Raw genomic sequence first — 24,736 nt, 5'->3', positions numbered from 1 at the left:
CTCGGTGCCAAAGAGTTACCTGTTTTCATGCTCCACATACTCTACCGTTGGCACGACACATGAAAACGACACCAGAACACACTGCTCTTTCTTCCCTGCTGCATTCAACAAGACCACTTCATTACATCTTAAGGTGAAACTGGCTCAACAAGTCGGGCAGCCTGCAGGGCTGCTGGCCAGGGAGTCCCACCTGCACCGCTGCCAGCAGACAGCAGTAGAAGATGACACCCAATCCCCCGCTCTGCTGTTGGGAGTGACTTCCCACCCGAGAAACAAGTGGAAAATACTGTCAGCCTCCTTCCTTAGTTCCATTACTCCCTACTCTATCTACCCCATCTAATCATCATGACATCTGAGTGCCTTTGTGTGTCAGCTTCCTGCGAAGTAATCACCTAAATCCCCCTTGGAAACAAAGCAGACCCTGCTGAGGAACTCACAATAGGTGCCTTTCACTTGCAGGACAACCTTGGCCTCGGTGGCACTTACAACAAAGCTTCCATATGTGCACCAGTATGGGCTGATCAGCCAGATCAACACCACACAGGATCAGAGACTGGATATGTGCGAGCACGAAGCAAAAGAGCCTCACAAAATTTCTCCATCTTCCTGACAAATGTTTTTTTTTAAAAAAAAAATACACACTAGAGCACATTAGCCTGCCACAGCCTTCATCCACCTTTGTGAGTCTGTCTGAGATGAAAGAGGACCACCAGCTCAGCAGGGCTGTGTGTGTCGGTCGGCCCCACTCTCAAAGTCTCACTTGCTTTTGTCTGCTCTCCAACCCCAGGCTAGGGCTACTTTTTAATTTTTCCTTTGGCACATATCCCATTTTTCCCCCCTCGCCTCCCTGGGGGAGGGATCAAGGATGATAAGTTCTATTCTAATAGAAGACAAGTCAATGATAACCTTTGGGCATCTGCAGTGAAGAGGTATTTCTATAGCTCTGGCTGGGATTATACGCATAATGGATCAATGAAAGATCCCACCGCTTGACAGTTATAGTGTCATTCATTAGCGTTAAGATTTGAACCTGAATCAACAATTGAGTTAGAAGATTGAAAGAATCGGCTTCAGCATTTGAAACAGAGTAAATTATAACAGGCCTGCAGAAGTCCCCTGAGGTGCCTCTCTTTCTCTCCCTATACATACATACATACATATATATATATATAACTTTTGCTGAACATTTAAAATTAGATTAAAGTTGCCGAGCTTCTACATATGAAGCAGAAAAAGCAGAGTTACTTATGAAAAGTGGGAGGGGGGGGAGTATGTATTTTTGGTTTGCCTATCAAAGTACTTCAAGAGCATTCTTGACTGCAGGATCTAGGCACTAACTTGTTATTCAGTCACTTGCCATCTCTCTCATACATAACAATGTGAAAAGAGCTATTAATAAACAGTACGCCCCCTCCTTATACACAAACATGCAAACACACACACACATGCACTTAGGAACCACTTGTAAATGAGCAACACTGATCCCATCCACTTTTGTTGTCACAAAACTAGGGCAAGCTCACTCTCAATTAACTGCTTGGCGCACAGAGCCCTCAAAAAAATTAACTACCCAAAGGTAGTTAATTACTACCTAGAGACACCAAGTTTTAACTCTCAGCTCTTTATCATCCTTTCATTTCTGGATCAAAGACCCATCAACTCACTACTAATTTGCTAAGAAATTAAACATGAAAAAAAAAAAGCAGTTCCACAACTGGGTGAAGAATGTTGTGGGCAGTTAATGATTAATTAGCATTACAATACAAGACAGCCCGGTTTCACAGGAGAAGCTTATTTTGATAGGGCTTTTTTCCTGTAGAGGAAATCTTGAGGTTGGTGCAAATACTATGTAAAGCATCAGTGCCAAAAACTTTCCTCCTTGTTTCTGAAAGGCAGTGAGTAGAAGTAACTATAAAATACCCTGTGGACCAGGTGATCTTCAACCAAGAGCCATGTCCTACAGCCCAACCAAGTGTGATGGCACTGTAGCGGAGTGGCTGCACTGTCCTCCCCTCTGGGGACAGTGTACTTCAGTGCTTGCCCACCTCCGTGTTATTCCCATTGCTCCTTAGTCCGCGGGCATCAAACACAAGGTCAGCTAACTTGGACCCGTATCCACCTCTCAGCACAGCTGCAGGCTGATTTGGACACAGAGTAATGTTGGGTGGTCAAGGGAAAAGTTTAACTCCCTACAACAGCTTGAACAACTTTTTCCTGTGACTGTTTTCTAGCTGTATAAAATCAACATAGCTTTTCCTGTTGGCTTGCAGAAAAAGAAAACGATAGATATCCAGATGCTTATGAAGTAGCCACCTATATAACTAGTGGTAGCATAAACGTATGCCAAGCCAGCAGATACTGGGTGGACGAAGAAAGATCATAGCTATGGGAGGAACAGAGACAGCTTTCTATAGCAGATCATAATCAGCACACAATCAGCATAGAAAGCTATTAGAGTAAAAGGGATTATTTACATTACGACAAAAACATTAGAGAAATTTCTCTGCCTGCTTCCTTGTCTGTGTTTATTACTGAGGGCAGTTTTGAAACTGCAGATGCCAGTGAAAGAGCTCCCTAAATCATTCACTAACTATAAATAATTGAGACAAAAAATCCAACAGTCAAAAAGCAATGCAGTCAAACCATATTCTGCCTGTTGTCCTGAGATTTCAGCTACTACTGCTGAAACTGAAGTCAGACGCTGATGTTTAATTTGTTGACGCTGAGAAAATCAGAAAGAGTACGCATCCCTCAGCCTGTATCCCACCCCTCCCTGGCTGCATGTGCTATTAGGCTGAAGATAGTTGTTTCTTGCTGATAGGCATCAGCCACCTGGATGCACCGCCTGGGTAGCATGCCTGAAATGACAGTAACTCCATGTTTTATATCTGTATGGCCGACTTGAGTGAGTAAAGGTTTGGAAAATGCAGCCTTTACAGTAGAGGCTCTCTCAGATGACAGAAATCTCTCTTAGCGGCTCTGTAAAACTCCATGCACACAGCCCTGTAACGCCATTCAAGCTATAAATAGTAATCACATGAACAGCCTTATTTACTGGTAGTAAAAAAAGGACGTTTGCTTGAAAGCACTCACCTGGGAGTTGCTGCTGGCTTCCAATACCTGCAGAAGAGATGCTGCCCATCAGCATTGATGATATGGGGCAGGTCCTTGTACGGGATGTTTTGAGGACTCCGCTTTGGTGAACTTTCCTCTGGCATTCTGGAAGAATGACCTGCAAGGTGTTGGAAGAAACAAGACATACTTCAAAACAGGTGAAGGCAAGATAAAGGCTGATGGGCTTGGTAGCCACAGACATTCGAGAAAGTCAGGCAGTAAGGCAAGCACCACTGATGGGGGTCTCCCTCCAAAACCCCAGCCAAAGACACCCCCCCCCCCCAAATCCTTACCGCTTTAAAACAGAAATGTAGCATTTTGTGTTCAAAAATGCTCACATCTGGGGGGAGGGCATTGGAAGGGGGGGGGGGGGGTAAGTAGGGAAGATCAATCCACCATCACTACTTCATTACAGCTCTCTCTCCCCCACTTCTCCCATCTGTGTTTATTTTGCATCATTTCGTGAAACGGATCCTAAAAAGAATATTTTAACTGCAATCAAGTGCAGATTGTGCAGCAACTGCCACAGAAATGAAAAGACAGCTGCATAAAAGATTTATTTCTGCCTTAACATCTCCAAAGAACAGCGGAGGGTACGCAGCAGAGGTATCTGCCACCTTGTCATCATTAAGATCTTCTCTGGCATCTCAAACAGGAAGGTGGCGGCGGTGGGGAACGAAACATTTCCAGGAGAATTTGCAACAAACCTGTTTTCATCCTGTGCAAGGGTTTGCATTCTAGTGAGGAGCCGGCATCGCAAGTTAAACGCAAGCAGATAAGGCTTTTTGCATCTCGCTGCGGAGACGCGTTCACAGTCCGCCAAGCAGGCAGCCCCCACGGTCCCCGGTGGGTGCCCGGCGGGTCCCTGCGGGCGGCTTCGCTGCGCTGCGCTGCGCTCCGGGCGGGCTGCGCGCCGCAGCTCCGCTCCCCGGCTGGCTCGCTCTTTGAGGAAAGTCGCTTGGGTAATTCACCACTTCTTGTTCATCACTTTTTTTTTTTTTTTTCCTCCTTCTCAAACAAATTGCGTGTGTGGGCTGAAGTGGCGGTGGTGGGAGGGGAGGTTGGGAAGGGTGGGGGAGAGGGAGGGCTGACGAGTGGGAAAGCTGCACTCCACTTTCCAGAAGCTGCTGCACACACATCAAAGGCACCTTGAACACATTCAGCTGGGGCGGCTCAGAAAGTTCCTGCCGCTGCAGGTTGTTTGCAACTTTACTTCCTTCCTGCCACTTACAGTTCGGAGGCCACGGCGACGGGGGGAGGCGAGGGAGGGGGAGACCTTGTTCTCAAAGCGATCCCCGCTGCGAAGCCATCTCGCGTGTGAGCGCAACTTCCCCAGCCCCTGGCTGCCAGGCGGGGAGCGGGAGGGAGGGGACGAGGAGGAGGAGGAGGAGGAGGAGGAGGGATCCAGGCACCGGCGCGGTCCCAGGTCGCAAGCCCCACGCACGCATCCTCCCGCCGCGGCGGGGCGGGCGGGCTCCCCGCGGCCCCCGGCGGAGCCGCAGCCGCAGCCGCAGCCGGAGCCGAGCGCTCCCCCCCGCCGCGACGCGCCGGGCGCTCCCGCAGGCGGCGGACGGGCGGGCGGGGACGCGCCCCGGACGCGGCCGCTGCTGCCCCCGCCCGGGCTGGGCTCGGTGGGGCCGCGCTGGGCGCCGCCGGCCGGGCGAGCGGCGGGGCCGGGCGGGGGGGCGGGGCGGCGGGCAGGGCAGGGCGGGGACCGGGGGAGCCCCGCGGGGGGAAAACGGCGCCCCCTCCCCACGGCAGTGGCGGTGCGGGGCTTCCCGCCGGTGGGGGGGTGTCCGCACCGGGGGGCTGGTGTCCTCACCGGGGCGGTGGTCCACACCGGCTGCCTCCTCGCTGGCTGCCCCCGGCGGCGGGCTCGGCCGGCCACCAGTGCCAGCGCCGGCTTTTGAACGGCGAACTGAGCGAGGGGAGACGGCGGAGCCGCGCTGCCGGCCGGGCTCCCCCCACCGGGACCCCTCGTTGTCGCCCCACATCCAGACTCCACCGTCTGCATTGGGACTGGCAGCTCTTCGGGCCGGGAAGCCCCACCAGAAAGATGGAATCTATCAGACACCCTCTGAGGAGCTCCCAAGCCCCTCGCTCCGCACCTGTGCCCGTGGTGGAGGCGATTTACACTGTGTGTCATTTACACACCCACAATTAATAGTGCACCTAATCACCATGGGCTATATGCAATACCGATGTTGGAACTGAGACCTGTTCGATGGTCTGTGATGCTTGCTTATAAAAATGGTCACAGCAAGGTTCCCCAAAGTTAAAATAGCTTCCCAGCCTCCAGGCATCCCGGTACTGAGTTCTGCCATGTAATGCTGGTAAGTGCTCAGCTTTTACTGAGCACTTTAAAATCATTTATATTAAGTGTGCAGATTCAGGCCTTTTATGTTTCACCAGGCTAATATTACAAACTTTAATTTTTACATGCCCACATGCACTTAGAGGTCTCAGGCCTTTTAAAGAAGCGGCAGCTATTATCAATATCTTTTAAAGCTAGGCAATGTGCTCGCTGAGTCCAAACGTGGGAACAAAGGCTGGAGAAAGGAAAGAAATATACGCTAACAATAATAACAATAAATGCAAAACCTTAGAGGTAATCCATATAAAATTAAAAAGGAAATAAAACCTAGATTTGTTCCTCTTTCAGTGTCATTTATATTAAATGCCCTGGGGTGTATGTGTGTGTGTGTGTGTGTGTAGTTATCAACGGCAAAAGCAAAATTACATATTCCTGTAACTGCTGTTGTTTGGGGGAAAAAAACCCCAACAAATACAACATTTATGGTTGTTTATAATAAACAAGATTTAGGTCAGATGAGGTCTTAACCACAGCCCTGGGAGCTTGCTTGGAGGTGTATCATTTGCTAGGCCAGCCACTGAGCTACTGTCTGAGCATGGCCGGGTGGAATTACAGAGCTATCGCAAGCCAGCTTCAGAGTTGGAAGAAGCAAGGGCATATATATTTATTTAAAGGATAAAGATCAGATAATAACTGGATTAAGAAGAAAAAAAGAAGGGAAGAAGCCTCTTCCCCTGCTCACAGTTTATCTGCCAGGAACACTTTACTGCTTTCCCTACAGCCATCCATGAAACCTGATGGCAGGAGCAGGCTCCTCTCCTGCTGTGGTGCTGGGAATATCAGAGAGGTGGGGGGAGACAAGGAAAAAGAAATCTCTTTCTAAAATTCAGGATAAAAATAGTGTTTCGAAGAAAATTACCTTTATTGGGACATGAGGGTGAGACCCTGTCTTTGAGAGCCTGCCCTGGTCAGCCCAGATATATGGCTGTGTGACAGCCTGCTAACCTCCGGGTAGCCAGCCTCGGAGGCAGCACGACTGCGGTCCAAGCTCCACTCTCTGCCAGGCAGAGATTCCCACCATTGCCCAGGAGTGGAGGCTCAGCCGACCCCTCCTTCCCTTCCCCTTGGCTTCCCTGAGCCCCCAGGAAACTGAGGACATTTCTTCTCACGGGTAGCACACCCTCCCACGCCTCATGATAACATCCTAAAAATGAATGAGAGGCAACTGCTGACTAGTTACCTTGTCATTTTGTGGAGTTCAAATCGTGAATGAAAAGCCACCTGAGAAAACTGCATGGAGACTGAAGAATTCACCTAGCTGATACCCAAATGATGCACAGAGCTTTAGCAGAGCAATTATCGCGTACTAGCATCCTGTGAGAAATGAAAGGGATGTCTGAGCATGCAGTATTTATGAGACTGTAACATCTTCTCTTGTCTCGGTGGAGGGAAATGCATTTTGGAAATACAGTTTAAGCTAAATCAACTTCTTAATAAAAAACAGAAATACACTTTGTGAATCTTTACACTAACTCAGTAATTGCTTAAGCCTTCTAGGGAAAGGTGTTTTGTTTATGAAAGGCTGGGCCCTGTTTAGTTTAAACAACTCCATCGACCACCAAGGTACTCACAGGAGTATAGAGAAAAGGATTATACCCTCAAATAAGGCAAATTTTAGGGAAAGAATCAATTGCTGGAATGACAGAGAAAACACTAATAGTGAGAACTTGTTACCACAGCAAGGGGAGAGAGAAAATGGGCTAGAGGGAAGAGGAGGGGAGAGGAGAAGAGAGGAGAGGGGAGGAAGAGGATGGAGAGGAGACAGCATAGCATGCTGGTGTGTAATTCTGATGGTGCGGTAAGGGAATGGATAGGTAGGATTTTCTTTGTCCTTTCCTTTCCTTTCATTCACAAAATGAATTTTTAATGGCTCATATCCCGTTGGCATGCAAAGGTAAATAGACTGTATGAGAGCCTTCTGCTCTGGTTGATGATACCATGCTCTTAAATTGCAAAGGAGTATTTTTGTTTGAGGAGTGGATTTGAAGGGGTGTGGGTGCTAAACTATTTGGGATTCTGCTCACCCGGATCACAAAGAGAACTTTTGCTGACAAGAAGGAGGAAAAAAGTAATAGAGGAGGAGGATGCAATAATAAAATATCTAAAGTAGTATGTGGTTATGGAAGAATCTGCTCCAACAGAAAAATGCTGGAAGTTACAGTAGTCAGGGAGCAGCTGGAGAGAGCAACAGCCAGCACAAGCCAGAGAGCACATGGGGAACAGGGGAGATGAAGCATGAAGAGGAAGAATTAAAATCAAGTGAAAAGCAAAGAAGCCAATGCCTCTAAAGCAGTCAGTTCAGAGTCTTTTTTTTGGATTTACCCTTCTCTTTGGCTACATTTTTTTATTCATCCTTAGCCAGAGTGCAGTCATTCAGCTGTACTTATTTGTGCAATCTGCCTTTGCTTGCCTGTTGGTATTCCTGAACAAGACATTTATGGGGATGAGACAGGAGTGGGGGCTGGGATAAACTGCATTTGTTTTCCTGAAAAATGCCCATGTTAATGTTTTGCAGCCCCCCAAAAAATAAACTTGCTGACAGGCAAATTAGATTGAGATAGAAATTTTTAAAGGACAATATTTTATTGAACGGGTTAAGCTTAACAGTATCCGGAGAAATTATAAGTAGCTTGGCACTGATCTACAATTCCACAGTTTCATGTACCTCTTCACAAATTAGCGCCAGGCAAAAGGGAAAAGGGTTGAATGGTTAGCACAAGGATGAGTATCACAGAAATTGTTTGCAGGCTTCCACCGATGTGTTGCCTATCAGTAATTTCACTTCCCCTGATCGATGCCAATAGAATTATTTTGATTAAGCTACAAGTGGTTTGATACTCCTAGATGCAAACTACAGTCAAGTCATACAGTATTTTTAGCATGTAAATAAAAATAATTAGCGGTAAAAATACTCCTAATTTTTTGTGGGTAATGGAAGTTTTGCAAGTAATGCTGTCATTAGACCTTGCTTACAAAGCAGTGACTGCAAACAGTAGCTATGTGAGTGAAGTGATTAGTATTTTGCCTGTGCTCCTTATTTGACAGGACCAAAAATACACACTTAAAAATACACTCTTTGAATATAGGTTTCAGTCCTTTAAACTGATATGTAGAAGATGACCCATCCTACATAGATGCTAATTTGAGAGCTGCTTGTTTTTAATTACAGAAGCAATACACACTTTGTTTGGTGGTTCATTTGGGTTTTTTTAATCAAAAAAAACCCACAAGAATATTAAGAGCAGATTCTGAGGCATTCTTAGTATGAGATATCTAAAAGGCATGCTCTAAAGGTAGGAAAATCAAAATGAAAGGTGTAAATTCTGCCCTAAAGTTTTGACTGTAGAGGGGAAGTTGGTAGAGTTATTCTAGCAACCCTCTTGCTTGAGAATCACTCTGCCTTGGGAATAAATATTTTTTTTTATAAGTCTGGAATTGTGTCACCTTAGCTGAGCCTCACTGGGTGCTGCAGGAGACAGCTCGCTGTGGATTTTCCCAGATGCCCAAGCCCAGTCCAGGGGCAACGCAGGGAGCTACAGCCGGTCAGGGCACCAGAGGACATGGGCACCGCTTCTCTGCCCCTGGCAGCTTGGGGACACGTAAGCCCCACCAAATTCCCCTTCCTCCTGAATTACTATTTTTTAAAAAATAATTTTCCCCTTTATCATCAGAAGGTTTTATTTAAACACGTGTCCCTTTTTATCGGTGTGGTCCAGTACTGGTTTCTAAATAAAAGTTTCCTGTGCTGGTATATAATTAGTCCAATTTTCCCTCTGGATTCACTCACATCACGAGAAGAAACTTCAGTGGTTTATGCCCTGGACAGGCACATTGCTGCAGCACTTGAAGGGAAATCCTGTCCTTGTCACTGTGAGAACAGACAGATTAACAAGTCTGTTATGGCATGGCATTTCCTATTTTATTGCAATATGACTGCATGTAGCCATATTACTATTCATAAAATCTTGGTCACCTCGGTAGAAACAGGAGTTTTATGGCAGAAAACATAATTAAAAGGCGTATTAAAGGAAAAGGTTCTGAGCTTTGAATTATAATATACATAAAAATCAGAATAAGACAACATTATAAATTTTCTCCAGATGGAATTACGGTCTCAATTTTTAGAAGTACCTGACCATTCCTTTTCTCATTTCTGTTACTAAGGATGACTGCATAATCCACTTTACAAACCCAGCATCATTGTTTCAGGACTAAATAATACAGCCAAAAGATGCAGCTATTCTGTCGTGGTTAGAGTGATGCTTTATTTTGGTAGCCAAACTGGAAGCATTGACTGGAGCAGAGTTATTATTGTGCCGCCTGGTTTTCTTGCTGCTTTGCAATTGACAAAGCATCATTTATCATGCTTTGCATTCCAATTTTTCTTTGCATGTTTTCCAGCTCATCATCACATAATTATGTTTCTGTTTCTTCCAGCCAGGGGCTGATACTTTCTTTTACTAAGACAACAGCTGCACTGCACAACCTTGATGAATCCCCATAAGGGTAAAATGTGTCTGTGGTGCTTGTTTCTGCCTTGGCAACCCAAATGTTCAAGCTCTTTTTTTATGACAAGTGCTGTTCTAAAATGCACCCAACGCCGATGCTTTCATAGCATTTCTCAAAATGAGGTTTTATATTGTAATTTAGACGTGAAATATTAAACATCCTGGCTGGTTTGTAATTTTAAAGGCTTCTTTTGTAGCATTTCTTTTTATAGAGTTTATAGGTTCATAAACACTGAGATGGAATTTTAGAGGGGCGTAGTTACTGATGTGCAATTTATTTTTTGAATGAAATTGGTTTTATGTGTGAAAATCAGCACAATCTGGAGGTCCGCTTTATGCCTCTAAAAGGCATCTTAAGGGAGCTTTCATGGAACAGGTGAATCATTTCCTTACTTGGCCTCTGTTGGTCCAGGCACACTGCAACGTAAAGGTAATAATACCAACCTCATCTATGAAGTGCATTAACTAGTGGCGGCAAATGCCGTAAAAGACAAGCAGTATGTTTATTATTACTTACTGAGATCTTTTATTTAACCCTAATTTAGTACTTTGAACCTGAGATTTCAATGAACTTCAGAAAGGAACGATAGAATTCTTCTTTTATGGGGGGAAATCAGGGCAGAGAAAAGTGAGGCTCACTGCTGGAGGCAGGCTGAGGGCAGAATCTCTTCTTAATGATCCTGATTTTGTTTACCCAATTATACCATTACTAAATCCCATCTCAGCTCTAAATCTATCCATCACAGCACTGTGAACAACTGAACCAATAACTTTTTCAGTTGTTAAAAGATTACCCAGAGTTGCAGGTATATGGAATATTGTGTCCCAAACAGAACCACAGCCTGGATAACTACATTCTTCAGAGCAAAATCTTCCCTACAATTTTGCTTTCCATCCTAATCTTCTGGATACTATTACTGCTGCCACCAGCATTGGAAGATTGCTTGCATTTATATATTAAAAAATCAATAATTCTGACGTGGAGGCAGAAGTTTTCACTCGTACGATCAGTCCTATTTACATCTATGTGCACCATCATCTAAGGACACTTTGGGGTATCTGAGCACGAGAGTGTATGTAGCAACGTTTTAGTTGTGTCGACCACATGGGTTACCGATGTGATTGCTGGAAAGGCTCTTAGATGTTGATGGAAACTGTAGCTGCCCAGCCAGGGCTGACTTCACCTTCTGTCCATCAACGGTGAGTGTAATTCTGCCATTGCTAGAAAAGGTAGCAGGCTTATTGTATTGTATAAACAATGAACGCATGGGTCATCAAAAGAGCTTGCCTTGTGCTGTTTCTTCCCTAATAACCCCATGGCAAATCCTGGCAGACTCTGCTCATCTATATTTTAGCTTTTTTCTTGTGTACCTTTGGTTTCTTTGCTCAGTCCACTCACACATATTCACTGTAAGATGTGCATTTTCTTTCTGATTCATGTACAGTAATTACTTCCTAACATCTGCCTAACAGATTTTGTAAGAAAAATAACTCTGCAAATATTAAGAAACAAAAATTTGTATGAAATCTTTGAAATCTCTATTACTGGGGTTTGTTATCCACAGCTGACTGGATTCATTCCCAGCCAGGAAGCTGGTTCAGCAAAACAGCTGCATTAGTTATTTAACTGGAGGCCTGATTCTACTCTTGCTCACGCTGATGTAAATCAGGAGTAGTACTAGAGAAAATAAAGAATATCCCCAGTGTGAAATCTACATTGGAGAAAAAAATAAGCATTATAGTATGGAACAGCAAGAGAATTCTAGCAGCTATTCTGCCATCCTGATATAGATGTTAGGCAGTAATGTCTTACAGAAATTATGTACTACATACACTGTTCACTCCTGGGAGCATTCATCTCTATATATACTGTGGTAGCACCAAGCGGCCAACAAAATTAAGGCTCAGTTGTGCTCAGTGTTGCACCCTAATACCATGGATTCACATGTGACTTATTCTGTACTAAGCATCACATTCATTACTGTTTGCATCTGGCTCCTAATTGTTCCCTCTCAGTTATTTAATTTTTATAGTATCTACTGCCATTTACTTTATACCTTCCAGTGTAGAAAAACACCCTCCCTGGTTTTTCTTCTAGGCTGAATTAATGCATGTAATAATTAGCCCTGGAGTACACTTGGAGAAAGGGGTTGTCAAATGAGGAGCATTGCAGTGAAAAAGGGGACAAAGCATCCACAGGCAAAGTATTTCCTATATAAGATGACAATGCTATATCTCAGGACAACAAAGGATTATTACCAGAGCCTCATGTGCTTTAGAGATGGACATCTACAATCCTCAAGGCTGTGAACACCCTTCGTATTTGAACTTTATGTAAATTAGCAGCATCTGCTGTTAGTAACATCAAAAGTCATGGTATCTGAGAGTTCAGTCCCCAAGCCTCATCCTGCTTCCTCCAACACAAGATAACCGTTATGTCTTGGCTACAGTCACTGATTCCCACGTAGCAAAGGTATCTGTGGTTTGGTTTGTGCTTTGGAGTCACGAGCATCTGCAGTTTCTATGGGCTGGTAGAGTCAGTTTGGATTCCTGTTACAGACCCCTCAGTGGGGCTTCCTGAACGTAGGAACCTTCCAGTTCATGGTACTATGCTTTGATACCAGCTTGTGTTGATTATTTTTACTTGCTGACTTTTCCTAGTACATTACTGAATCTTCTCTGGAGTTACATTAACTTTTTAAATGGAAATCTGAGGTCTGGAGATGCTATCTTTTCAGCAGAAGAGGAAACAGATCCTGGATGTAATACCTGCACGAAACTCCATCATTCCCAGACTTTGGGAGGTTTTGAGGAAGAGGATAGCAGGGGGAAGGCTGCAACATTCAGCACCAAAGCCAGAGAGCACAAAGCATTTCTTTCCCTCCTGTGCTGTGAAATGTGTATGAGACATCCTGAGCAACGCGTGCGTCCTCAGTCCCCTCCTGAGACCTGCGCCCAGCACCTCAGCGCCAGCAGGGGTGGGATTACAGCAGCAGCTCTGCTTTGGTTTGCACCAAGTATAAAATCACAGCCTGTGATTTTGTAGGGTTCAGTCTGAGATAAGACAGGGGTGGAACCAATCCAGCAATGTCTGCCTGAGACCCAGACCTCCCTCTGCAGTCCTGGTCAGACACCTACCCCCGGCTGCAGCCCAGCAGTACAGCTCCCTGCCATGGCTCATCTGCTCCTTCCTCTGCCCCCGATTTCGAATCTCTTCAGCAATATGTTCTGCAACGAACCAGGATTTCTGGGGCAACTTCAGTAGGATCAGAAAGATACTCTTCTGCTGCTTTGAAATCTGTGAGCGGGAATGATTCATTCAGCAGAGCACCCTTGGCCATTCATCTCTATCTGATGATCAAATATATTTTTAATTATCAATCTGAGGTGATTTTTTCCCCCCCCCACTAGACAATACCCAACTGTATTGTAAGAGATGCTGGGATTGGGCCAGAGAATTTGGCAGCAAGATATGGAACATTTGGGCTTTCAACACTTAGGAACATATGGAAAGAGGTTTGGAAGATTGCCACATGGGATGTAACTTGGAAGATACTACATTTCTTCATCCTTTTTTTTTGTGGATAGAAGTAGAAGAAGTTTTACTTTTTTGAAGGATCCTAATTCCCGTTCATTTTCTATGATGTACTGCTGCTCTGGAATAAGCCACTATGCTCAGTTGCAAGGTTTGAGCAGAATCAGCTGCATGTTTATGGGCAGCTGTAGATGGGCAATTAAAAGGGTAGTAGTATTGCAGATCTTTCCAAGTTTTTACCTCCTAATTCATGAGATCCCTCGCAGGTGAACTCACAAAGCTACAGTCTGGTGATCATGGGGTGAAAGAGGCTACCTAGTGCCTGGCCTGAGTCAGGATGTGTGCCATTTACTGAGGTCTTTGAGGATGAGGCCGTGCAGGCGGTCCATCTTTCTTGCTCCTGCTGTGACCATCAGTTTCGCTATCACCTTAACGCCCATGGATGGATAGACAGCTCAGGCTGCCTGCCTGCCTCTGGTACACCGTTTCATCATGTGGTTTGGAGCTCCAGCACTGCACTACAAATACAAATGTCACATTTGGGGCAGCATTGGAACGGGAGAGAGGAGCCACCTCCAGCTCAGTGCTCAGGACCGAGCATGGAGGAACCAGCATCATCTTCATACCACTTTAGGGACAGTTGCCTCATACCCATGGTGGGAGAAGTCTGTGTCTTTCAGAGTTACTGCCTCTGTCAGAAAAGCAGTGCAGGGTTTGCTTTACATTTGGTAACTCATTCAGCATAACCACCGCCTAAGAAAGGTTTTTTAAATGCATTTTTTTGTGGCACAGTTGTGTGCCAGGTTGGGGGACTGCAGCAAACACAGAATTTATTGGAATACACAAACCGGACACCCTTCTTAATTGGCACACAGGCCCTGCATCTTAGTGAATACTAATTAATCTCTCTGACTGGTGGGAAAGCATCGTCGTCCTGGTTTAGCGATGAGGGACAAAGACCAAACAGAATGGCAGGGGCTTGTACTGAGTGACAGATACAGTCACATCAGCCAGAATTGCAGTCATCTTTGGTGTCCTGGATGGTAAATCATCCAAGTTTGCCAAGACTGCATCTGAGCAGGAGGGTGGAGGCACCTGGGGACTCTTCCCTCAGTGCCTGTCCCCAACAGCTCAGTTCAGGGCAGGTTGTAGCTCTCATCCCACCCAAGTGCTCAGGTTTCCTTTCCTCCAGAAGGAGCTAAGAGTGATGGGGAGGAGGTGTATGCCAGCTCTGCCTTCAGCAGGCAGCTGGAAACCAGCCGGGATATGCATTCACTTCTGGGAACTGGGTAGCACTCTCAGGGGCTGCATTTTTTTTATAGCCTGAATGTTTCTTGCCCACAGATTCATTGTGGCTTTTTATCTTGCATTTTCATGTGACAGTTTTGTTTCAACATGTGCACCCAAATAATGACCACACAGGGCAAGTTCTTGTTATTACTTTGCTAATAGCATGCTGGGGATCACTAAGATACCTCTAGATTATGAAAGGGATAAGTGAAGGTTAAGAAGAAGACATCTAGGAATGGGAATTCAGCATGGAGCAATTGAAGACCAGAGCAGAGGAAAGAGCATCTCCTCCAAAGGTATTCAAAGATCTGTGGCAATAGTTCTTGAGGACCAGCCGTGTAAGTCAGGAGACCAAAAAGATAGGCAAACCCCAAACTGTTTGAATGGGATTTATTTTAGAATTAAACTTCTGTCTTTCTGAATAAAACCTGGGAAAGATTGGGTGAGTTTCAAGCACATTTTTAGCTTTATATCCTGTGGCTGCAGCATTTCTGAGCCAGCTAAAATCTGATTTAGAATGTTTTTAATATTTTGCTTCTTCTCACAGAACATAACCCGATTAGAGATATTTCTACTTTCTGTGGCTATAACGGCCCCAAGTTCTGCTCTTCTGAGTATGCACTTCCCTTCCCGAGTTTCAGTTTTGGTGCCCATGTAGGAATCTTTTTGACCCTAACACAGCTATAGCCATAATTTTCTTATAGAAATTAAAAATTCCTAAAAATAATGTACAGAACAACCTTTCTACAAACCCTAACGTGATGGGGTTTGCATCCTTATTTGCATCTCCATTCCCATCTCTCCTGATCTAAAAGGAGATAAAATGCTCTCCTATGAGCCCATTCCTTCTGTTTGATTAACTGACAGCTATCACAGGTCTTCCTTCATGCTGTTACAGTTTCATTTCCAGAGAAAAAAAGATGATGGATATAGAGTTCCTGGATTGTGGCACCACTGCAAAAAAAAATCAGGTTTCTGTTTATACCAAAGGACAGGCAGTACCTCCTTAATCAGGCTGTCTGTTCATTGGAAATCAGCAGATATTTTTGCCTGAAAGCATCTGGCAGTGCAGTGTAGCTCAGTAATAACTGATTGTCAGGGGATCAGGAGGGAAACCCCAGAAGAAAGACTGTAGGCACAGTCAGAAGCACTGGTGAGTAGTTGACATTGGGGGCTTTATCTTGCCCTTTTTTTTAATTTTTTTTTTTCCAGATTGCCTGAATTTGATGGAGGCTCTTTCATTTAAAAGACAGAAAGACCTACAAATTAAGCAACATCCAGCTCCTAATGTGTGAAACTGCAATTTGCATACATTGTGGCAGCTGCTGAGTCGGTCCTTATTACCTCCACTGGAGTGTTAATTTAGCTACAACTTTCTCATTTATTTAAATGAAAAAGCAGCGGGTGGTTGGCATGCCACATTATCTGTCAGGCAACCTGGGAATCAGGGTGACAGGGCCAGAAAGAGATTTCAATTCAGAGGGACTGCAGGGGTGCTGCCCGCAGGACCAGTGGTCACAGGCGAGCTCAGGGTTGCCCTTGGTCTCCTCTAAAGGTCAGCACTTACCCTAAGAAAGAAAAATATCTATGATGTTGTATTTGGACTGACATAGGGAATAGATAATAGGATTAAACTGGAAGTCTCTCTGTTTCTGGTTTTTTTCTCCCTATATATCCACACTGGCACCGTCTATAGGGATATGATAACCAAAATATCATTACTGGTCCTAACATAATGCAAACTGAATAATCAGCATGTGCAGAGCACCTGGTGTAACATGGTCCAAACCCACCATCAGGGCCTGAATGCACTCTGCTCCTCTGCTCCAGGAGGAGGAGGAGGATGCCAAGGCTGCCCATGTGGGATGTGCCAGGAGCAGCCATGGCAGCGAGCCGTGCCGGCATCATCACTGCTGCAGCCAGCCTGGAGGTGCTTCCACACACGGCTGATGCCAAGTGGCTGCACGGACATCTCAGAGCTACTCACGTGTGGGAAGCAAAGCAAATGCGAGGTGCTAGTTCCCAAATCAGAGGCTGCCTCTGTCTCCTGGAAAAGAGGCTGAGGAGCCCCAGGGGGTTGCTGGGCCGGGAGGACCAAAGTGCAGTGGCCACACTGGGGAGTCACCTGTGGGCACTGAGTCAAGTGTGAGGCTCTTCCCAGTGCTGTGCCACCCTTTAGTGACACATACGCGTAAAACTACGTATTTGTCAGCAGAGAATGAGCCAGAGCAAAACACAGAACGAGGGCGAGAGTGACAGGGGAAAGGCGTTTAGTTCAGCACGTTGGTCACAATATTTCAGTGGCAGCAAGGGAAAAACGACGTCTTGTGTGTCTTGATACCACCCAGAGTCCAGCTGCACTGACACAGGTCTCCTCTCAAGTTCAGCCGTAACCGACTGTGGCTGGGGGTGCGCTCGCTGCAAACCCTGCCGTGGCTTCACCTACGGACAATCTGCATGCGCCCACCCATCAAAACAGGCTTTCTGCTTTTGGAAGAACTGTAAATGTTGCGTAGCTCTTCCCAAAGTCTGTACTCAGAAAAACATACTCTTGGAAACTTGGTCAGACTTTTTTCCTAAAGAGAGGGTGTTTTTTCCGACAGGTGAATCACTTGCAGCTGAGATTTAGGAGGGAATCTTTGTTCATGTGAGGCCAGAATGTACAACCGGTGCCATGCATAAATTATTCTAAAACATTAAATTCAACACATATTTCCTAAACACTGATATAATCGCATCAAATGTGTCTCTTCTGTCTCTGACATTTACTTCTTACCGTTGTTTTAAAATACACTGTGTTAAAAGATCACACATTTATTTTATTGCCACGGACATTCTTTCTTTTGCCATTAACTTAACGAAGTTCAGTGAAAACTTTTGTCTTCGCCCACTTCTCAGCCATTCATTTTTATAATTAAAATCACCATGGCAACAGATAATGATATCAGAATGAAAGGATTATGACTTAATTACACAAAGAAGGTGAAAACAGGCTTGGCTTACAGCAGAGCGAGCTTTTAATTCTAGCAAAAATATCAGGGCCCTGCTTCACCGCTGTGTTACGGCGTTTGTGTAATCACAAAGTGCTGCCAAGAGCCGCCCAGCAGTTGCTCTGCTGCGAGACAGGGTGTCCCGGTTAATTCCGTGAAGAGCAAGAGAAATATTCAGAATTTCATGAGTGATAAAAAGAAATCTGTCTTAAAAGCATTAGTCGGTGTTTTTGTGAAATAGGCTCATTATAGGAATTAGCTTAAGAAATGCACCCATAAAGGAAACATGATTATTAGCATGGTAGCGGAGTGGATTCATATAAATAAAATTCATTACGTGAACGCTCCATGTTAACCATCACCATGCTATAAATTGTTCCACATACCAGGAGAACAAGGCAATTTAGGGGATATGGTCCATTTTTATCACAGCTGTGGCATTTCATCAGTTCACTGTTCCATCCTGGCTTCTGTGAAAGCTATAGTATCAGATTGGATATTCTGGTTTCTAAGATAAAGCTGAACTTTTAATGAGAACAATCTGGGAGTTTAGACAACATATATCTTTGTAATCTGATCTACTGAATTTCCTGACGTGAGTAAACTTTATTCACTTCGATTTTTTCCCTAGTTCTGTTCACAAATTACGTGAAATATGCTTTTTTAAATGATGTCTTAATTTTCCCCCTAAAACCAACAAACTGCTATTAGCAGTTAAGCATTCCTGAAAACTCCCTCCATGGCTTTTGGAAAAACTCTGTAATAAAACCATCAGACTAAAAATCTAGATAAGGAAATACATTTCATTTTTATTTTCTCAGAAGCTGTTATGATCAATCAACGAATTACTATGGCGAATAAGTAAATTAATGCCATTTAAAAAGGAATGTTCTGAAAACTCCTTAATGTCTTTCTCAACTAAAAGTATAGGTTCAACATTAATCAATTTTATAACCCTAAATTTTGCTTAATCTTTTTTCCATCCTTGCTTAAACATATGGAGATATAAATAGTGTATTATGGCCCTCTCTATTCCCCTTTGATTTACAGAGTACCAGATCTACAGCTGATGTAAATCAGTGCAGCCTCACTATTCTGGACCAAGTTTAGTGGATCTGTTTCTGATTTACATCAACACAAACTAGAAGATAGTCAGGCCTTAAAATATACACGTAATACTTATATTCTGTCAGGAATCCTTATTTTACACATAACTTCAGCTCTTAGCGATCTAGCAAGGGCAGGAGAAACAGTTTGGGGAAATTCCTCTCAGCTGTAGACAGTGTCTTTGGTTTTGAGAGTGACTTGGGTCAATGAGCAACAGCATCTCCCCTGGTGTGGTACCCAGACCTCAGCGGTACGTGGGAGTCAGTGCGATCATCATCTACACTGCGACGGCCCCAGCTGCCCAGAAACAGCTGCGGCACAGAGCTGTGCCTGTCGTGTGCCTGTGGCAAGCTCTAGGGGAGGGATATAGTCCTCTTGGTGGGCTACTGACACAAGCGGTGGCCGTGCCACCCCGTGGAGGAGCCGGCTGCTTTTTAGCACTGAGTCTGGCAGGCGGTGGGCCAGGCAGCATGCGGGCAGGGGAGAAGGAGAGCAGCACCGGTGCCAGTCAGCTGCGTCCTAATGTGCCCCTGTGCATGACATTAAATCAGCTCCTTCGCCCAGCCAGGAGCCCAGCAAGGGCTATTTATAGCCCTGGCACCTCGGTGCCCGACAGAAGCTCTGTGCTGCTGTATGAGGTCTCTGTTTCCCTCTCCCACGCACTCTCACGGGCACCTGCCGCTCCCAGCGACGGAAAGGTACATTTAAATCCTTCCCCTACTCAGAGCAGGGAAGAGAAAGGAGTTTGGTGCTGAGATGGTCAGGCAGTGTGGGCATGGCAGGGCCAGGCTGCTCCGGGTGGCTGGGTGTGTGGGAACTTTGTGGGCAGGGGTACTTGAATGTATGTCTCGGGGAACCCTTAAAGATGCTGGAGAGGGGGCCTGTACATGGCGAGGCAGGGTCAGCTGCGAGGCAGCTGTGTGGGGAGGAGGCTGTAGGACCCATTGTTGGTGCCAAAACAGAAGCCCTCGCAGGTCCTTACAGTGCCTGCTGTCCAGTTCGTAAAGGAAATGTAAGAGATCAATTACTAAGTCAGGATGGGAACCCCTGAACATCACCCAGCCTGGGGTCTGTCTGCAGCTCTGTGGGCTCTGCCAGCGGTGTGGGAACAGGACCAGCCAGCGGATGCAGTAATTCCAGTGTCGGAGGTCTGTGCACGGCAGGGCTTTGCATACTGCACAAGCCTGCAAACATCTAGACTTGCTTCCAGCAAGGAAGCTGGGAGAAACTGTTACTTCTCCCATCAAGGTATCTATATGTACCTATACATCTGATCCTTATCATCAAGAGGCTGAACATTTTTAACATGAGGCTTCAGCAGGGGCTGCAGGTGTGGCACGAATCCGTGTTAGTGCAGGGGCCATTTTGGAGGTGGTGCTGTGGTGATGCCATGGGTTGCTCTGAATTTTCTTTTCTGTGGGTATGGACATGCCCAGATGTTTGCTTGGTAGTGATTGCAATTGAAAATAGAGAAATTTATAGGGAAGGCTGGACTCAAACAGTAACTAATGGAATGCTGACGTCAAGTTATAAGGGTTTACAACTTGCAATTTATTTTAATTTCACTGCTGAGTGACTGGGTTATTAGACATTTTACTAGCATTTGCTCACCAAATGGATACGTACTTCAGAGTTTTCTGCAAATATTAGCAACTAGAGTTCACAGTCTTTTCTGTTGTAAAAATGCAAATAAAGCACAGTTTGTGCCAAGTTATTAAATTACGTTTCTTTTAATTGTGATATATTCCAATTTACACTGTATGATATAATTGTTCCAGAAAGCCTTTCCTACACTTGCCAGTATGTTTAGATCAATGCAAAAAGAGAAATCTCTAAGACCTTTGCCAGGCTGCTTAAAGAGCTACTGAAATACATTTTAGAAATACATTTTCCTTCTGCTGGCATCTGTCATTGGAAGTGTAAAAAACTTGTGCATCCCCCTTCTGTGAATGAGCACTTTGCCATTTCAATTAGATTTGATATGTAAGAAAAATGATCTGCACATGTGAACTGTAAAAGAGACGGCTCTGTACGTCTGTATATATTTAGCTTCCATTCTCCTCATGCAATTAATGCACATACTTAGTTCAGACTGGGCTTGGTTATAGGCATTTGTTTGTGAACAGAACTACATCCATTTTCTACTTAAATCGTGGGATTCTTTTGACTGATTTCACTGAGCTTTGAATCAGAGTAAGATTAAGGTCAGGTGAAGGCATATTTGAAAAGATGGCCCACAGGGTCTTTCATTTTCAGCTGCTTTGATTTTTTTCATGAATCTATAACAGTTTAAAGAAAAAAAAAATGCCTGGTATTTGCTGAGATAGGATCAATATTAATCCAATCCCATATCTAGGCCTCTGTTTTGGCAGTAAACAGAGCCTAAACTGTCAAATCTTTCCAGAATCATAAACAACCCAAAGGCTTTGAAAACTGATCAAAGCATCTTCAGGTCTCCGATGGTCAAATGCGCTCCCAAACACAGTTCTGAAGCTTTGCAGCCTGCTTGAAAATCTCACTGTTAGGTGTCAAGCTTCTCCTAACCCAAAGAGCCTTATTAAGTCCCTTTATATTTTTAATTAAGAGCAACAAAATGGGAAAGAAAGTAAATAAGCTACTGGAGAAAGGAGAGGCTGTGCCTGTAGCAGTGCAAGTGGAGAGCCCGCAGGCTCTGCTGGCAGGGGGATGCTTGCAGCAGCAGGGACGCGGTGATGCACTCAGGGGAACACAAACACTGCCACAACTGTCTGCATCGATGGCAGCAGCTTGTAGGTCAGCAGCCTGTTTTTCTGCACTGAGAGCCTCCTTTTACACCACTTGCAGACTGTAACTGGCTGAGCAAGCTCCCATGAGCATGCCTGGCAGCTCACATCCCTATGGATAGCTGGCCTACGCTTGGGTATCGTGAGACCTCGGACTGCCTTGACTCAAGCTCCTCAGGATCAGATGGCATGTGTAAAAAAAACACAGGGTGCCATAGGGGCTGAGGCAGAGAAATGGTTAAAATCTCTCTCAGAAGGATTGCCATACTTTATCTTATATAGGCCAATGACATAATTTGATTTGTAGTGCTCACAGTTTCAAAACCCCCAAATTCCTCCTTCCCCGCCAGCAATACATCAATTCAGAACACCTGAAAGGTACCTGCTGTGGGGCTGGTCCTGGGAGATGGGTAGGTTCAGCAAGGAGAGCTCTTTTTCTGACTTTACTGGGAAGGAGCTCACGTCTTCTGGCAAACCCAAGCAATTTAAGGCTGAAGTTTTACCTTTACAAGTGATGCAGATGCTTCAGTTCCTAAACTGCACAGTGAGCTTAGGGAGGACTTGGACTTTTGATTAGAAGCCTTTGAAAACCTGAAAATCCTAAATCTCTAAGTGACTAGCAACTGACAGAATATGGAAAACTTCAGGAAAGGTACCCTGGCTGCTAGTAGCTATGGTGATACTTGAGACGCATCCAAACGCTAACATGTCTAATTATCACAGAGAACCATTTACCTGTATGCCCTCTCAAACTGTATAGACATACATTTTCTAAAAAGATTTGGATATTCTCCCGCTTAATGCTCTGCCACAAGTTTGATTTTTTTATCTGGATAGGATGGATGAAATTAATTCAAGAAATAATATCTACGTGTTCCCTGAAACTGTGAGTGACCTTTCCAGCACAGATATCTAGCCACAGACTAGAGATGCTTTCTAGTCTGACCACTGATAACTATTCTCTGAATTTGCTTTTTTCAGCCAGTTAGGCATCTAACTTTTCTTGATTTAGTCAGTTGATTTCATCATAGTTTGTAATGATATCAGGTAGGACCATATCGGTAACTTCACTCAAGACAAAGTATCTAATTTATCCCCTATTTTCCCTGAAAAAAATGAAGAAAATTAGATTGGATTGACACAATTTGTTCTTGATAAATAGGTGCTATAGCTGCTTTTATCGCCTTATTACCCTCAAAATTCTTATAACTCAATCATGTAATCATTTCTTCCGGCATCTTTCCAGGTATCAGAATTAAGAGAATTAAGTTCCTATTATCCTATAGCTATGGGAACATCTATAATTCCCTGGAAGCTTCCTTTTTATATATTATTCTATCTTTTCCTTTTACTAAGGTTAGCGTTATTACTTGCCCTTCTCCAGCACTGCAGGATCTTTTGCACACCTTAAAATCTTGATCTTAAATGCCAGCACAGCCTTCATAATTAAACCCCGAGATTATAACATTATTATCATCTGGGTACTGATTTCTGCCTCACTGTGGCTGTCAGCCAAATGTCATAATGCATACAATTAACAGATTTGCTTCCCAGCTTACTGATAACAAAGGAAGCACAAATAATTCATAGGCAGAGGCACCGGTTCTTTGATGTGACTGAACTCTGATCCTTTCAGCACCTGAAGGGAGGCAGGCTGAAGACAGGGCAACCTCATTAAGGAGAAGAACAAGAAAGCAAGCAAGCAGAGGAGGAAGAGGAGGATGCGGGAGGTGCCCCCTGCGCCGCAGCCCGCTGCCCCATGCTGGCTGCTGTGACCTTTTCTGGGCCAGGTCCCGCAGCTCCCACCCTCCCACCACGGCATGGGAAGGGGAGATTCCTTGGGACTGGGGAAAAAGAAAAACAAGAAAAATCTATGTCCTGGGCAAAAATACAGAAAAAAATAATGTTTCTAATTACAAGGTAGCTTCCCCCCACTCCCCGAGAGGTTAAGGGAAATTCCTGATGAGATACTTCCATCTGGTTTACAGTCCCTTCGCGCTGGGGCAGTTCAAAGAGGCTGCAGCGTAACTGAGAATTGAGGACAGCATTTATTTATAGTTTGATAGCCTCATAAAAGCTGTAGAGCTGAGCTCACAGCAGTGCGCTTATTTGTGTTTTGAACTGTTCATGCAGCACCCTCCTGCCTTGCAAAACGTATGCTGTAGCTCCTGCATAAAATTATACATGACTCTTCATACGGTTCATGACACAAAGGAGGAAGAAAGAAAAAAAAGAAAGTTAAATTAGACTAACAAAACAGCTGATATAAAAATTAAAGTAGCAGCCAGAACTGAAGGAAAATTAACAACCTGACTCTGAAATAAAGTAACATCCAATGAAGATTTGTACCTGAATCCATTTTTCACAATAGAAGAAAAAAAAAAAATCCCAAAACTCTGAATAAGGCAATAACTCTGATTTCAGCTCCTGGTGACATTACAAAGGTTCTGAACCTTGCACTGCAGGTTTTATAATGACAACCCACCCTCTGGTACAATCTCACTATAGTGTCTCACTGCAAATTATATTTGTATCACATTTATCCTTTCTTTTAATATCAATGTACCATCTTTTTTCCTCTGTAACCCAGAGGGGAAAGCAAAGCGGCACCATTTCATTATTACCCTTTAATAGTCTTTCCAGTGATATAAAGGAGAATATTAATATCCTTCCAATGACCTCACCTAAACACTGCAAAAAGCCAGGAGGGGAGTGACAAGTTTGTAGCTAATGCACAGGGATGAATTTCTGGAGTTAATGAAAGGATTTCACCCCTGGGTTTCAATCCTGTTTTCTTTTTAACCTTTTAGCTTCAGCTTTCTCAGCTGTAGGATGGAGAAAGTAGACACATGCAAGTCGACAGCATGGTTTTGTTGAGTACGGTTCAGTCAGGAGCTTGGTGTGCTGTCAAAGCCAGGAGATGAAGACGGTGCATTCTTAGAGGAAAGGCAAATACCATCTTCTTGAAAGTGTGAGGTGAGGAGCTCTGCCTGTAGCTGTGGCTGGGGAAGCAGCGTTGCTCTGCAGAGCTCCATGAGGTGGGTGAAGAGGAGGTC

General features: G+C 44.6%; 2 protein-coding genes across 6 annotated transcripts in view; one reads left to right on the top strand and one right to left on the bottom strand.

The window, feature by feature from the left end:
- Positions 1–5,143, bottom strand: part of MGLL (monoglyceride lipase) — a 67,063-nt gene extending 61,920 nt beyond the window's left edge. The window contains exons 1-2 of one of the 3 annotated variants that reach the window (XM_080385410.1): positions 4,346–5,143; positions 3,094–3,232 (exon numbers count right to left, since the gene is read on the bottom strand). In XM_080385410.1, coding sequence (XP_080241536.1) covers positions 3,094–3,232; positions 4,346–5,128 — 922 coding nt within the window. In that variant the 5' untranslated portion in view covers positions 5,129–5,143. The other 2 variants (XM_080385412.1, XM_080385411.1) reach the window with 2 other exon arrangements.
- A 143-nt stretch (positions 5,144–5,286) lies between these two features.
- KBTBD12 (kelch repeat and BTB domain containing 12) overlaps positions 5,287–24,736 on the top strand; it is a 56,756-nt gene continuing 37,306 nt past the window's right edge. For 2 of the 3 annotated variants that reach the window (XM_080385406.1, XM_080385405.1), the window contains exon 1: positions 5,287–24,656. The gene's annotated coding sequence lies outside the window, so the exon portion shown is untranslated. The remainder of the gene's footprint in view (positions 24,657–24,736) is intronic. The other variant, XM_080385407.1, reaches the window with a different exon arrangement.

The sequence above is a fragment of the Falco punctatus genome (assembly GCF_963210335.1).
Source record: "Falco punctatus genome assembly, chromosome: 4".
NCBI classification, from domain to species: Eukaryota; Metazoa; Chordata; class Aves; order Falconiformes; family Falconidae; genus Falco; species Falco punctatus.
Note: the sequence above shows the minus strand (reverse complement) of the source record. Positions and strands in the feature narration are given on the sequence as shown.